General features: G+C 40.8%; 1 protein-coding gene across 1 annotated transcript in view; it reads left to right on the top strand.

Annotated features, from left to right (window-relative positions):
* Positions 1 to 3,567, top strand: part of LOC136874828 (venom serine carboxypeptidase) — a 30,560-nt gene extending 26,993 nt beyond the window's left edge. Inside the window, exon 6 of the mRNA XM_067148505.2 lies at positions 2,269 to 3,567. Coding sequence (XP_067004606.2) covers positions 2,269 to 2,814 — 546 coding nt within the window. The 3' untranslated portion in view covers positions 2,815 to 3,567. The remainder of the gene's footprint in view (positions 1 to 2,268) is intronic.
* Positions 3,568 to 15,393: the final 11,826 nt, after the last annotated feature.

The raw sequence follows: 15,393 nt of genomic DNA, 5'->3' as shown, positions 1-15,393 counted from the left end.
TGTGGTTTTATGTGGTTTCTCATTTTCACACGAGGCAAATGCTGGGGATCTACCTTAATTAAGGCCATGCCCACTTCCTTCCCACTCTTATCCCATCTTTGCTAAAAGACCTATTTGTGTTGGTGTGACTTAAAGCACATTGTAAAAAAAAATTAAAAATTGAAAATGAGATTTGTTTGCTAGCAAGTAAATTATGGTGAGCATGAGGACAAAAATTACTGTACATGGAAGTACTCAGAATGTACAGAAATGAGAAGCGACATATTCAGAAGAACAGATGATAAAATAAAATCCAGGATATGGAAATGGCATGATTAGGATACACACATGGAGTATGTGAAGTTCCAAATTTATATCATGAAACAGCAGCTTTATAAGAGTTGTTAAGAGTGTATATGTCAGTGAATTGACACAGTCTAAGCAATGCATGAACATAAAAAGCATGCAAGAAATAACTCCCAAAAATTATATTAAAGAAGAGCATAATATAACAGAAAGAACCAGAAGCTATTCATGTCTTCTTCAGAAAGAGAACTGGGATAATTTTGGAAATAAATAGGAAACATTACATCAGACTGCTGGTGATTGTTTCTTTCTACAGCCCTCCTGCCCTTTATGGGCCATTAATCCTTGGCTTATTCCTACTTATTAGCCTACATATTGTGGCATGGTGACCCGTTACATACGCCATGCCAGTATGCAGCCGCAGAGGGTGGCACAAGCTAGCCAGCTCCAGCAACATGCTCATCACTAAGGAAGGCCTACCCTCTCCCTACTCCCATCACCACACGGAGGACAGCCGCTTGCGGATTTGTCAGCGCTTCCGCCACTGCTATCTGGATCAGCCTGCTCGCGTATTAGAGGCCTCTGGCGTTACAGAAGAATCTGGACGGCGCGTGGAGAGTATTCGCCTTCAGGAAGAATCTGGAGGCGTGTCCCTTCTGGAGGCATCCAGATGGTGTGAGCGGAAAGTGCAGTCAGTGATAGCCTGAGCTGAGGTGTCAGTCTGTTGGAGTATGTATCTGTTGGAGTCGAGAACTCGTTCCTGTTTCCCTGGTGTGTGTGTGTGTGTGTGTGTGTGTGTGTGTGTGTGTGTGTGTGTCTGTGTGTCTGTGTGTGTGTGTCTGTGTGTGTGTGTCTGTGTGTTGGGGCCAGCTGTTGTAGAAGAACCTTGGGTGTTCTGGAGCAGCGCAAAGGGAACACTGGGTGCCGACATGTGCAAACTGTGAACAGAGTTTGACGGATTGAGTGAAGAGTGCATACTATCCCGAGCTGCGAGACTGTGACAGTGCTAACAAGTGTGACTTAGCGGGTGAGTGCAAGTGATTGAAGACACACACACTCTCTATCTCTCGCTCTCTGTGTGTGTCATGAGAAACTAAGAGAGGAGCGTGAACTGTGTAAGTTGTAAGCTCGGCAGTTGTCTGTGTGTAAATGTGTAGTTTTAGTGCTTAGTTAATAAATTTTAGAAATTGGATGCTAAAGGGTTCTGTCTTATTTATTTACCATGCCAATATGTAACAATATTATCACTGGAATAATTATGAGAACTATTTCTTGTTCCAGTTTTTAATTTTTATCTTTATATTTTGTCATTGTAACACTATTGCATCTTTTATTCATTAGCCCATGTTTTTGACCAGCAACTTTTGTAAATATGTTTCTAACAATAAATAATAGATAAAGCTTTATATTTTCAAACTGTTGTCACTCGTAGTTGAAACACAATGAGTACCGCTGATTTTTGTTTATTTATGTATTTGTTTATTTATTACAAATCTAATTTAATGATGTTATAATCACTAATTAATCATGTAACTATAACTTGCTGACTCTTCAAAAAACGTAATACTTAAAGAATAATACATGTAATTAGTAAATATGATTACACTTCGACACTGATTTACTCTGTGTACATAAGTCACCTGTATCAGTTGTACTCTCAACTCCTCAATTGATGATTATGACGATGATGATGATTATTATTATTATTATTATTATTATTATTATTATTACTATTTGTGAAATATTCTACTCATATTAAAGCAATCGCCTTCTTAGCACTGTATTTCTATAGTTAACTTATTAATTCATTTTGATGTTTGATTTACATTGTATTATAAATTCATTTTTAGGTGGAATTTTCAGGAGTAGCCTATTTGCTGTTCAATAAGTTATTTTAAATAGTCATGTTTTTCATGTTCTTCAGTTTGTAGGTTTAAAGAGTGTACCATTATTATATATATGTTTTATTGATTTATTTTTCAGGTATTTGATGCCCTATTAAATGGAGATATGTATCCAAGTGGTTCATTCTTCCACAATATCACAGGATTCGACTTTTATTTTAATTTCCTTCATGATAAGGACTATAGTGAAGGCGGAGATATGGGCACTTACATCCAGCAAGAAATTGTCCGCAATGCAATTCATGTTGGAAACATGACTTTCCACACTGACAACACTGTAGAGATAAACTTGAAGCAAGATGTAATGCAGTCTGTGAAACCATGGGTGGAGGAGCTCCTAGAACATTATAGAGTTTTGGTTTATAACGGACAGCTAGATATTATTGTAGCCTACCCACTTACTGTTTCTTACCTACAGACACTACAGTGGAGTAGTACTGCAGCATATAAAACTGCTCCTAGATATCAATGGCGGGTTGATAAAGAACTAGCAGGATATGTAAAGCATGCAGGAAATCTCACTGAAATACTTGTTAGAAATGCAGGACACATGGTTCCTTTAGATCAGCCTAAGTGGGCATCTGATCTCATTAATAGATTCACTGCTGGTAAGGGATTTCATTAAAAGATGTGTTTTTAAAATTGTATTAGGGGAAGATGGCCCATTCTAAGATTCTTTTCAGGTGAACCAGACATGTATTTTCATGAAGTTGAGGCTGACATACTCTCTACTTACAGAAATAAGAACATTTTATAAAAAATTACCATGACAAATACAAAGTAAAAGATTTTATTGAAAACTAGAACAATTCAGTTTACAATGTACAGTAAAGTCTTGCTAATACAAGTTGTATGGAACTGAGGCTATCTCAGATTAAACAGAAAGGAAGGTAAAATATAAAAAAATATTTTAATACTGTTTATTCAAATTCCATCTATAGGCCTATATATTTTTTGAACCAACTTATAATTTAATACTTGGACAAAAATCTGAAATCGACAGCTGTGTTGCAAACTATCAGAACTCAGCTGAATTTCTCAGGAGTGGTTAGAGTGCATTCAAATTAATTTTTTGTGATTTGTTTTGTATAGAATATCTGATTATTGGGACTCTACTGTACATTTCCTTTTCTTCATCAGAATTCTGTTTTAAACATAACCTGTTTGGAGAGGAATTACCCCTTACCATTTTGTAACCAGTTGTATGTAATTATCACTTGTTTTGTATAATTTGTGTGATTTAATCATAATAGCTTTTTCTTACTATTATTTCTTCACTTTAATGTCTTTGTTTATTCAGAAGTACAGAAACGCATACTGTCCAATACTAGAGGAAAGACTCATGTTGATAAATAATTAAACAAAGCAGAACCATTCATTACTATTCTGCAGAAGTAGCACTTAAAATAATGGACAGCTAGATATTGCAACCTACCTACTTACTGCTTCCTACCTACAGATACTACAGTGGAGTAGTACTGTAGCATATAAAACTGCTCCTAGATATCGATGGCGGGTTGATAAAGAAATTAGTTCATTGCATCTGTTTTATTTGTCTCTCTATTTCAATACACAATCGTCCGACTCGTTGGCTGAACGGTCAGCGTACTGGCCTTCGGTTCAGAGGGTCCCGGGTTCGATTCCCGGCCGGGTCGGGGATTTTAACCTTAATTGGTTAATTCCAATGGCACGGGGGCTGGGTGTATGTGTTGTCTTCATCATTTCATCCTCATCACGACGCGCAGGTCACCTATGGGTGTCAAATAGAAAGACCTGCACCTGGTGAGCCGAACCCTTCCTGGGATATCCCGGCACTAAAAGCCATACGACATTTTTTAAAATACACAATCAACTACCAAGGGATTGATTATTTACTAATCTGATAATATTTCTTGAATTAACTGTCCAGTTAACTGTTAGTACAATGTGTCTCGTTCACCTTCTACTTTGAAATCTTGTGTTATAGAGGAATGTTGAAGGTGGAATTGGTTAGTGAGATGAAGAAAGAGCTGGTGAGAGGAGAACCATTTTGCAAATTTGAGTATCTTAAAACTGAGAGTTTTGTGTAGACCAACATGTTTGTCTCATACTGACTTTTTCCTTTGATTTGGAGGAGGTAGTAATTTTGTCCTCCTGAACAGCTGCAGCTGTGAACTTGCACCCGGGAGATATTGGGTTTGAGCCCCACTGTCGACAGCCTTGAAAATGGTCTTCCATTGCTTCCCTTTTTCACACCAGGCAAATGCTGGGGCTGTACCTTAGTTAAGGCCATGGCTGCTTCCTTCCCACTCCTAGGCCTTTCCTATCCCATCGTATACATAAGACCTATCTATGTCGGTGCTACTTAAAGCAAATTGAATAAAAAAATTGAATGCATTTAGTGGTTTGCAGCTCTCTGTTCATGCTGGACCTTCTTAGCACTTAGAAATTATATCCTTCAAAGATATCTGGAACCTTCTTGTATGTAAGCTTTGGGAAGGCATTCTTTCTGATCATATTAGACAAGTTTGTGAAATTAATAACTGGTTCGATTGAAGGCAGTTCGGTTTTAGGAAAGGTTATTCCACTGAAGCTCAACTTGTAGGATTCCAGCAAGATATAGCAGATATCTTGGATTCTGGAGGTCAAATGGATTGTATCACGATTGACCTGTCTAAAGCATTTGATAGGGTGGATCATGGGAGTCTACTGGCAAAAATGAATGCAATTGAACTAGACAAAAGAGTGACTGAATGGGTTGCTATATTTTTAGAAAATAGATCTCAGAGAATTAGAGTAGGTCAAGCTTTATCTGACCCTGAGGGGAATTCCTCAAGGCAGTATTATTGGACCTTTATGTTTTATTATATATAACATGTAAATTATATGAGTAAAGAAGTGGAATCAGAGATAAGGCTGTTTGCAGATGATGTTATTCTGTATAGAGTAATAAATAAGTTACAAGATTGTGAGCAACTGCAGCGTGACCTCAAAAATGTTGTGAGATGGACAGCAGGCAATGGTATGTTGATAAACGGGGTTAAAAGTCAGGTTGTGAGTTTCACAAATAGGAAAAGTCCTCTCGGTTTTAATTACTGCGTTGATGGGGTGAAAGTTCCTTTTGGGGATCATTGTAAGTATCTAGGTGTTAATATAAGGAAAGATCTTCATTGGGATAATCACATAAATGGGATTGTAAATAAAGGGTACAGATCTCTGTGCATGGTTATGAGGGTGTAGTAAAGATGTAAAGGAGAGGGCATATAAGTCTCTGGTAATACCCCAACTAGAGTATGGTTCCAGTGTATGGGACCCTTACCAGGATTACCTGATTCAAGAACTGGAAAAAAATTCAAAGAAAAGCAGTTCGATTTGTTCTGGGTGATTTCCGACAAAAGAGTAGCGTTGCAAAAATGTTGCAAAGTTTGGGTTGGGAGGAATTGAAAGAAGAAGAGCTGCTCGACTAAGTGGTATGTAATACCAATATAAATGGTCCGTTATTGGACATTATAAATTTTCCAGCTAGCTCATTCTTGGTTGCCAGCGTTTCGCCCTCGTGTGCTAGGGTGGGCTCATCAGTTGGTACCTAGCACACCTACCAATACGCTGGCTAGTGCATACCATGGAGGCCACTGCGTAGGCTAACTGGAGCCACCGGCAGTGCCAATGCACTAAGAGACTTTGTCTCATCACTAAAAATTTATGCCTGCTTGGCCATCAGATGATATAGATGTTGATTTCCATAGGGAATCTGAAATATTTGTCCTGAATGAGCAAATTTATAATACCAATATAAATGGTCCGTTATTGGACATTATAAATTTTCCAGCTAGCTCATTCTTGGTTGCCAGCGTTTCGCCCTCGTGTGCTAGGGTGGGCTCATCAGTTGGTACCTAGCACACCTACCAATACGCTGGCTAGTGCATACCGTGGAGGCCACTGCGTAGGCTAACTGGAGCCACCGGCAGTGCCAATGCACTAAGAGACTTTGTCTCATCACTAAAAATTTATGCCTGCTTGGCCATCAGATGATATAGATGATATAGATGTTCTGATGGCCAAGCAGGCATAAATTTTTAGTGATGAGACAAAGTCTCTTAGTGCATTGGCACTGCCGGTGGCTCCAGTTAGCCTACGCAGTGGCCTCCACGGTATGCACTAGCCAGCGTATTGGTAGGTGTGCTAGGTACCAACTGATGAGCCCACCCTAGCACACGAGGGCGAAACGCTGGCAACCAAGAATGAGCTAGCTGGAAAATTTATAATGTCCAATAACGGACCATTTATATTGGTATTATAAATTTGCTCATTCAGGACAAATATTTCAGATTCCCTATGGAAATCAACATCTGTATCATAAGTGGTATGTTCCGAGCTGTCAGCGGAGAGATGGCGTGGAATGTCATTAGTAGACAAATAAGTTTGAGTGGCGTTTATAAAAGTAGGGAAGATCACAATATGAAGATAAAGTTGGAATTCAAGAGGACAAATTGGGGCAAATATTAATTTATAGGAAGGGGAGTTAGGGATTGGAATAACTTACCAAGGGAGACGTTCAATAAATTTCCAATTTCTTTGAAATCATTTAGGAAAAGGCTAGGAAAACAACAGATAGGAAATCTGCCACCTGGACGACTGCCCTAAATGCAGATCAGTATTGATTGATTGATTGATTGATTGATTGATTGATTGATTGATTGATTGATTGATTGATTGATTGATTGAATTCTTCTATGTAACCACACTTTAGATGCTTTGAGGCATTCTGTGGAATATGCCTTAAGAGTCGATTTTTATGCTCCATTGGCAGCACTGATCAGATATAGATTTTAATTATTTTTTGACATTGTTAAGGTTTAAAATCGTATTACATATAAGAAACTTCATTCCACTGAGTGTAGTTTGAGCTATTTCAACTTGAGGTTTTCTCTGTTTGGATCCAGATCTTCTAATATTATAATTCCTAGGTATTTAAACTTGGTGACATATTATATTGGTGTTCTGCTCTGTTCAAGAGATGCCTTTACATATTCCTGAAGATCACTCATATAGTTCCATTAACATTGATGCCAAGTCTTGTACCTTCTGTAGCAGCAACAGTTCTATTAACAATAACTGAAGGTGTTCAGTATTATCAGCAAAGAGAAGTGTCATCTGCTTATTGGATTCTCCTACTGGATATTCAATTATTTTTCACCCTTATTTCTGTTTCTTCTAAGGCTTTCTTGAAGATCCTGTCAAAGTATCTATTGAAGAAGAGTGGGAAAAGGATGCATCTAGAAACAATTCACTAAATTATTGAGAATGTGGAGATACAGGAGCATTATACAGGGCTGAGGACTGCCCAAAAATTTTAATTTTAGGCATATTGGCTGCTGAAAAACATTGCTTTTAACTACATTCTTATAAAAGACATCTCGGTCACACAGAACTGATTTAGTGAGAAATTTTAAAAAATAAGGGAACATTCTGTAGAAACGGACAGGTGTATTCAGATTTACAGAAAATGCTCTCTAATTTACATGCTTCCAACAGAGAAGTTTATTGTAGTCCTGTGGAAACAATGGCTTAAGCATATTAGAGAAAAGTCAGTAGTTTGAAAGTTGCTATTTTTGACCTGGTTTTAACCCTTAACTACCCGGCTACCATAATAGGGACATTAACTCCCGGGTCAGATCTGAGAGATCTATAGCAAAATTCATCGTTAAAATTTGAAACAGGAAATGTACTGAATATTTTTGTTTTCACAAACTATTGGCCAGTGGGGTCTATTTCAGTGTACAACCATAAGATCAAAGCAAAAGATTTAAAAGATTAAGTAGAAATACTTAGTATATAAAATCACATAAAATAAATTACAAAATCTATAGATGTGTGCACTTGTGCACATACTATATTGTAACGAGTTGGCGGGGTAGTGTGATCAATTAACACTAGGCTGGTCTAAGATTTATTAGGTACGCACTAAACTACACAAGACTACACACAACTTTTGCTCATAACACCAACTTACACAGTTCGCGCGCTCTCTCTCCCTTCGTTTCTCACTTATTCTCACACTACACAGTTTTACACTCACACACAAGGTCCCGCGTCGCACGGCTACACATTCTCCCTTTCGCTGACAGTCGGCACTGTAGCACACCAGTCCGATAATCATAGCAGTTCACATACTTCACTACACTGGCAGTCGCTCACGACTGAACCACACCAACTTCTACTCAGTCTAACTCTCACTGACTCCAGGCCGGTCGTTCCTCTCTTATATACCTCCGCTGGCTCTTCTAGAATCGTCCGGATGCTGAATGGATCCAGGAACATCGCGAGATGGAACACTCCAGATTAATCGTGGAGTCATCTCCATACTCCTCTGGTACGGACCGCGAGTGGAAGCGAGTGGGGCTGGCCTAGCTGCTAGTGATTGGCGCAGCTGAAGCATAAGGAGTGGGTCTTTACGGTGCCGGGCCGGGCCCACTGCCAGTTGACATGGCGGACGCTATGACCATTACACTGCCCCCTCCTCAAGGCTGCTCATCCCGAGCTGCTCCACGATACGGTGCCAAGCGATCCAGGTGAACAACCATCATCTTCCCTCGGGGAGGACGCCGGATCTGGTAGGCGACGTCGTTGATCCTGGTGATAATTGTATATGGGCCTTCCCATTGCGGCTGCAGTTTCGGTGACTTCCCTTTCGTCCGCACCAGACGGTACAGCCACACTCTGTCACCTTCTTGGAAACCCGCAGAGTTCGCGAGCATGTCGTAGCGGGCTTTCATCCTGTCGCTGGCTACCCTTAGATGATGTCGGGCATAATCGTGGATGTCGTTGCTGTTGGTCTGGTGCAGAACCGAACATTAGATTGCATGGCAGGCGGAGCTCCCTTCCAAAGACCATGTTGGCGGGTGTCATGCCCGTCATCTCATGGGTGGACGCTCGATAGGCCATCAAGAAGAAGGGGACCCTCTCGTCCCAGTCCTTCTGGTGCGCCGAAACCACCTTCCTCAGGTGCTCTTCAACGGTTTTCACAAAACGCTCCACCATACCATCTGACTGAGGGTGGAGAGGCGTCGTACATGTCTTCTGCACTCCTAAGCATTGCAGAACCTCATGCATCAACCTGGACTCGAATTTTCTGCCTTGGTCGCTATGAAGTTCCCTCGGGACACCGAATCGACAGAAGAAGTTCTTGACCAAGACGTCGGCCACTGTCGATGCCTCTTGGTTGGGGATGGCATAGACCTCCGGCCACTTTGTGAAGTAGTCCATAGCCAGGAGTAGATAACGGTTCCCAGCGTCGGATTCGGGGAATGGTCCAGCGACATCAATGGCGATCCTCTCGAATGGTGCTCAAACGTTGTACTGCATCATTCAGCCCCTACTCCTGGTACGTGGACCCCGGCTCGCCTTGCAGGTGTCACACAACTGGCACATCCTCTCAACACCGCTCCTCAAGTGCACCTAGTAGTAACGTTGTCGGGCACGATCTAGTGTCTTATTCACTCCCAAGTGGCCGGCAGTAGCGCCCACATGCAACTTGGTCAGCACCTCTTATGCTCCTGAGGATTATCAGCTGTGCAATGTGCTTCTTTCCGTCGGTTGATTCCCACATGCAGGTAAGTACCCCGTCACTAACCATGAGAGATGACTGCTGGGCCCAGTACGCCTTATAGGTTGGACTGCGTTCGGCGATGTCTTTCCATTCCGGCCTCTGCCCCGACTCTACTTCTCGTAAGATCACCCCGATGTCATCGTCCTTCAGCTGCCCCCTCCTGAGGGCGTTTTGATCCCATCCTTCTGGCGGTGGCCCTTACGGCCTGGACGTCCACGATGCCTGCCTGTCTCTCCACTTTCTGGCAGTGTGTACAGTTCACAGGGCACAGTCGTCTCGATAGAGCATCGGCGTTGCAGTGTTTCTTCCCTTGTCGGTGCTCGGTGGTGAAGTCGTAGTCCTGAAGGCGTTGCACCCAGCGAGCTGTCTGACCTTCCAGGTTTCTGAAGCTTAGGAGCCAGGTCAACACAAAGTGGTCGGTGCACAGGCGGAAAGGCTGCCCATACAGATACTTGTGGAAGTGCTCCAAGGTCTTCACGATAGCCAGCAATTCCCGACGCGTCACGCAATAATTTCTCTTAGCTTTTGACAATGTCTTGCTGAAATAGGCGATCATCTTCTCCTGGTCGTCTTGCGCTTGTGACAGTACCCCACCAATTCCCACGTTGCTGGCGTCGGTATCGACGATGAACTTCTCCCCAGGCTTGGGATATCCGAGGATGGGCGCAATACACAGAGACTCCTTCAGCTTCCGGAAGGCAGCCTCCGCCTCGCTTGACCATTGGAAAGACCTCCTCTCCTCGGTGAGCCATGTAAGAGGCTTTGAGATGTCTGCGTAGCCAGCTATAAAACTGCGGTAATACGTTCAAAGGCTGAGAAAACTCCTTAGTTCTCGCTTGTCCTTCGGCACTGGCCAGTCCCTGACAGCTTCTAACATCTCCGTGTCTGTGGCTACTCCCTCCAATGACAGGATGTGGCCCAGGTAGCGGACCTCCTTCTGGAACAGTTGGCATTTTCCGGGATTTAGCTTTAGGTGAGCCCCACATAGCCTCTCAAACACTTTTCGCAGGTTCTCCACGTGCTCTTTGAACATGCGTCCCACAATAATTATGTCGTCCAGATACACGAGGCAAGCGTCGTGAGTCAGCCCTCTCAGCACGGCCTCCATCAGTCGCTCAAAAGTCGCCGGCGCGTTGCAGAGGCCGAAGGACATCACGGTGAACAGGTAGAGCCCTTGGCCGGTTGAGAACACCGTCTTCTCCTTGTCTTCCGGATGGAGCGCTACTTGCCAGTATCCAGACTACAGGTCCAAAGTCGAAAACCACTGGGCTCCAGATAACGTGTCCAGGGTGTCGTCTATCCGAGGTAACGGGAAACAGTCCTTCTTCGCGACGTCGTTCAGCTTCCGGTAATAGACGCAGAAACGGAGTTCACCGTTCTTTTTCTTCACCAGGACGACTGGCGATGACCACGGGCTGTTCGACTCCTCGACGACTCCCCGCTGCTTCATGTCATCTAGCATCTGGTCGATTTCCACCTTCTTCGCCAGGGGTACTCTACGAGGTGGCTGTCGGATTGGAGCGGCGTCGCCTGTGTTAATGCGATGGTACACTCTGTCCGTCGTTCCATGGTCACGTCCGGTAGCAGTAAAAATGTCCTGAAACTCGTGGATTAGTTCTTTAACCTCCCTGAGCTGTCTCGCCTCTAAATGTTTCCGAGCATCGGATATAATCTTCCGGAGCTTATCCAATCCTTCCCCTGCTTCCAGGGTCTGTGCGTCTTCATCGTCCACTGGCACGACGCACGTGACTGGTTCACAAGTCCCAAGCTCGATCCCGCTGGGTAACCTCAGCACCCGCGACGTCGAATTCAATATTCGTACCGGCACGCAGCTTCGTGCCGGAACGAGCATCCTGGCTAGGTAGAGTCCTTGATCGGTGGTCGGCGAACCGGGTTCCATGAGCACGCTGTCCCCCTGTATGGGTTCCTCTAACCGTGCCGTAACCATCACCTCGCTGTTGGCTGGAATCACTTCATCGCTGGCCTACATTAACCGCGCTACTCGAGGTTGCGTCCCTGGGCGTCGCAGCATTACCTCTTGTTTGCCGAGCCACAATGCATGTCGTCGACAGTCGCCTCGTATTTCCGTAGCGTGTCTAGGCCCAGGATGACCTCATCCATGATGGCGGCGACGAAAGCCCAGACTCGTAGGCGTCGTCCCAGCATTAGTTGAAGTAGCGCCTCCTTCAAGACAGGGATGGTGTGTCCTGATGCCGTCCGCAGCAGATAAGGGCGGTGGGGTTCCCTCTCTGGTTGTCCCTCAGCGATGTCCAGCCTGGCGATGGTCAATGCCGCTCCCGTGTCTATCGTGACTTGGCACGGCCTGTCTCGGAGCCACCCGTCGGTGATTAAGCTGTCGTTGCAGGTTATAAACTTCATTTTCCTTGTCCGTATTGAAAATCTACTTGTGATACAATTTCTTTAGGTTTGCCAATTGCCACCTTTTCAATACAATAAAAATATATTACAAACTTACATATTTATTATGATGTTTACATGGTACATGTTTCGCTCCTTTTCGTGAGCATCATCAGCCAAACTATCATTAATCTAAGATTGTGTAAGATCATAAAACAATTCTATTGGTTCAAGATTACTCTTATAAAACTAATTGACAATCTTATAACATTTTAAAAGTCATACAACAATAAAATTATGTCTTAAGTTAAGACTTTTTGCCTAAAATCTTCTTCAGTTCAAACATTTTTTATCGCCAAAACTCATCCAGTGAACATCTTTTAAAATTGTTTAAAAAATAAGAATAAAATAAAAAACTTTGAAATCTGGCTAGTTGTGTTGGTTCCCGTTGCTTAACTTGTATAATTATCATTAAAACTTCATAACAGTATTGAATATTTTCTGCAGTTGATAATTGTCGTTATGGGCGATAGATTTGTTCTCGTTGCTGGAGTAACATTTATAAAATGTATTAATGTTAATTTATATTATCAATGGGGTAAAATTGTTCGTGAACAAACTTGTTGATAAAACACTTTTTGATGTGATATTGGATTTAAAATGTTCTCGAACGTTCCATAATGGCTCGTTGGTATATCTGTAATGAAAGATAAAAATTATATGTTTATGGTTTTGATTGTGTTTCTGTATAACATCTTATTGGAAGAATTGTCACTTACTTTCCTTTCTGCTTCGTAATTGTTTGGTGTTACTCCTAGCACCTTGAGAACTACTTGTTATCCTGTTTGCACTTCTTGTGTTGTATGAGTGAGTGTGGATGAGTTTACGTTTTGGCGGGGAGGGGGAAGGGGAAGTTAAGGTAGGCGGCGCATTGGTAGCTGCAGTAGGCTGTGGAGGGGATAGTCTAGGGGAAGTGAGGGGAGGAGTTGAGTTTGTTTGTGTCAATAAGCCATTAACTTTTATTGGATTAAAATGTTTATAGAATTTATTTATATCTGATTTGAGTATTTGTATTAGTTCCGGTAATTGTAATAAGATGGGATTCTTTATTTCTATTTCGTCATTTAGGTTTTTATTTTTATTGTATTGTTGATCTAAATGAATGTATATGTTTTCCAATTCCGTCATTTCTTTTCCTTTTTCTACTCTTCTTAAGATTTTTAAATCCCTTTCAATAGTTGTAAAACTGTGTCCATTTTCTTGCATGTGTGTACTCAGTGTACTCATTGCAGAATGTTTCCTGTGTTTGGCTGCATTTACATGTTCTAGATATCTTATTATAAAGCTTCGGCCAGTCTGGCCAACGTATGAAAAATTGCACTCTGCGCACGTGAGCCTATATATTCCAGATCCTTGGTATTGATTACTATTTGTATTAACTTTATTGTGGTTGAAGAAAACGTTTCGGTTCGTGTTTTGGGTCTTGAAAGCAATGTTAATATTTTGTTTTTTGATAGTATTAGTGATTTGGTATATAGCTGGGTTAGTAAATGTGAAAGTTGCAAATTTGGATTTTTTATTTTTATCTGGTACGAGATTAGTGGCCAATTTTATTTTCACCTTATTAATGATTTTGTTAATCATTTCTATTTTGTAACCGTTATTGAGTGCTAGATCTTTTATAAAATCAAGTTCTTTCTTTAAATTCTTGTTTGTTAGTGGAATTTTTAGGGCTCCGTAAACCAAACTCAAAAATGCTGCCTGTTTGTGAGAGTTGAGAGGTGACATCTGATAAATTTACAGTGGTTGGGATGTTTTTAAGGTCTGAGTTAGTCTGTTTTATTCTTGTAATATGTTTATCGGATTTTGTTTTGTTCTCTCTTAAATGTGATATTTTTTGTTTTCTATAGTTCTTTGTTTCTTTTCTAATATACCAACGAGTTTCTCATTAGTAAATTGTTGTACTGATTGCCATTCTAACGGGGTTAGAAGGTCAGAGATTTCTAAATGTGTACGATAAAGTTGTAAGTTTAAAAACGACTTTTTTCTGTAATGTGTTTTTATCTCGTTTTTTAGCCAGATTTCATTTACTTTGTTTTGAGTGTCTACTAAATTTGGCATAGATAAGTTTCGTCTTTGTACAGATTTCAAAAACTTTGGTACTAATTTGAATTTTAAACATTCTTTTAAAAAATATGTCTTTCGCGATCTTACCAATCTTAATCTTAAGATTAATGAATCTGTTTTTAATCTTATTATTAGCCTGGTTGGCCATTACGGATAGTGAAATGAGCTTACTGAATAAAGGATCAAAATTTAATTGGCCTAACCATCATCAAATAGAAGATGTAATAACCACTGTAGCTGAAGTAGAATCTAATATAGGGAAATTGCCTTTAGAATCGCAAAGTGATACAAGATTCGAAGTTAAAAAGAAACTTCCAACCTTAGTAAAAGAAATAAATAACAACTTAAATCCCGACCTCACTAAACAAATCAAAGAATTAATGGTTTCGTTGATCGGTATGCAGGGGTACATGTTAGTTATATCATATGAACACATTTTATGATGTGGTTGCAGTTCGAATTTATTTAGTTTATCACAGAATTCTATTGAATTATTAATTGTAGAATTATTGTAAAATTTATAGTGCTTTTTCAAAAAATGATGTATAAATTTAGAGGTCTTATATGTTGGGCTATTCATGCAGTTAATTATAGGTCACATAGGTATGTTAGCTTTATGGATTTTAGGCATGGCTCTGGCTGTTGGTATTTTGGGATTCATATTTATCAGCTTCTGACATTCTAGATCATTAAAGAGAAAAGACGAATTTTTAAGTAATTTCTTTAGGTTTCGTTAAATTTTGATTGTAGGATCTTTCTGTATTATCGAATAGGCTCCATTTGAGAAAAATTCTTCTGTTTTCTTAAAGTAATCTTGCTTATTTAAAATAACTGTAGTTTCTCCTTTATCAGCTTTGGTTACCCTGTTACAAATCTTGCTGCTGTAACCCATGTAGCTATTATCTTACTTTAAATTCCTCCACTATTCTAGCCATTTTCTCATTTAATTTTCTTCTCTTCTTTCTTTGACATACATTCCTTACTTCTTTATTCTGGTTTTCAACCTCTTGCTTCTTCACCCTTGTTGGTCTCTCTAGGTATGCTTTATATGCTTTATCTCTTTCTTCTATGGCTTTTTGGCATTCCTCATCAAACCATTCCTTTGTGCTCCTTTTGGGTACAATGTCTAGT

Source organism: Anabrus simplex, chromosome 5 (genome assembly GCF_040414725.1).
Source record: "Anabrus simplex isolate iqAnaSimp1 chromosome 5, ASM4041472v1, whole genome shotgun sequence".
NCBI lineage: Eukaryota > Metazoa > Arthropoda > Insecta > Orthoptera > Tettigoniidae > Anabrus > Anabrus simplex.
The sequence above is the reverse complement of the archived record's forward strand: the minus strand, read 5'-3'. Positions and strand labels throughout refer to the sequence as shown.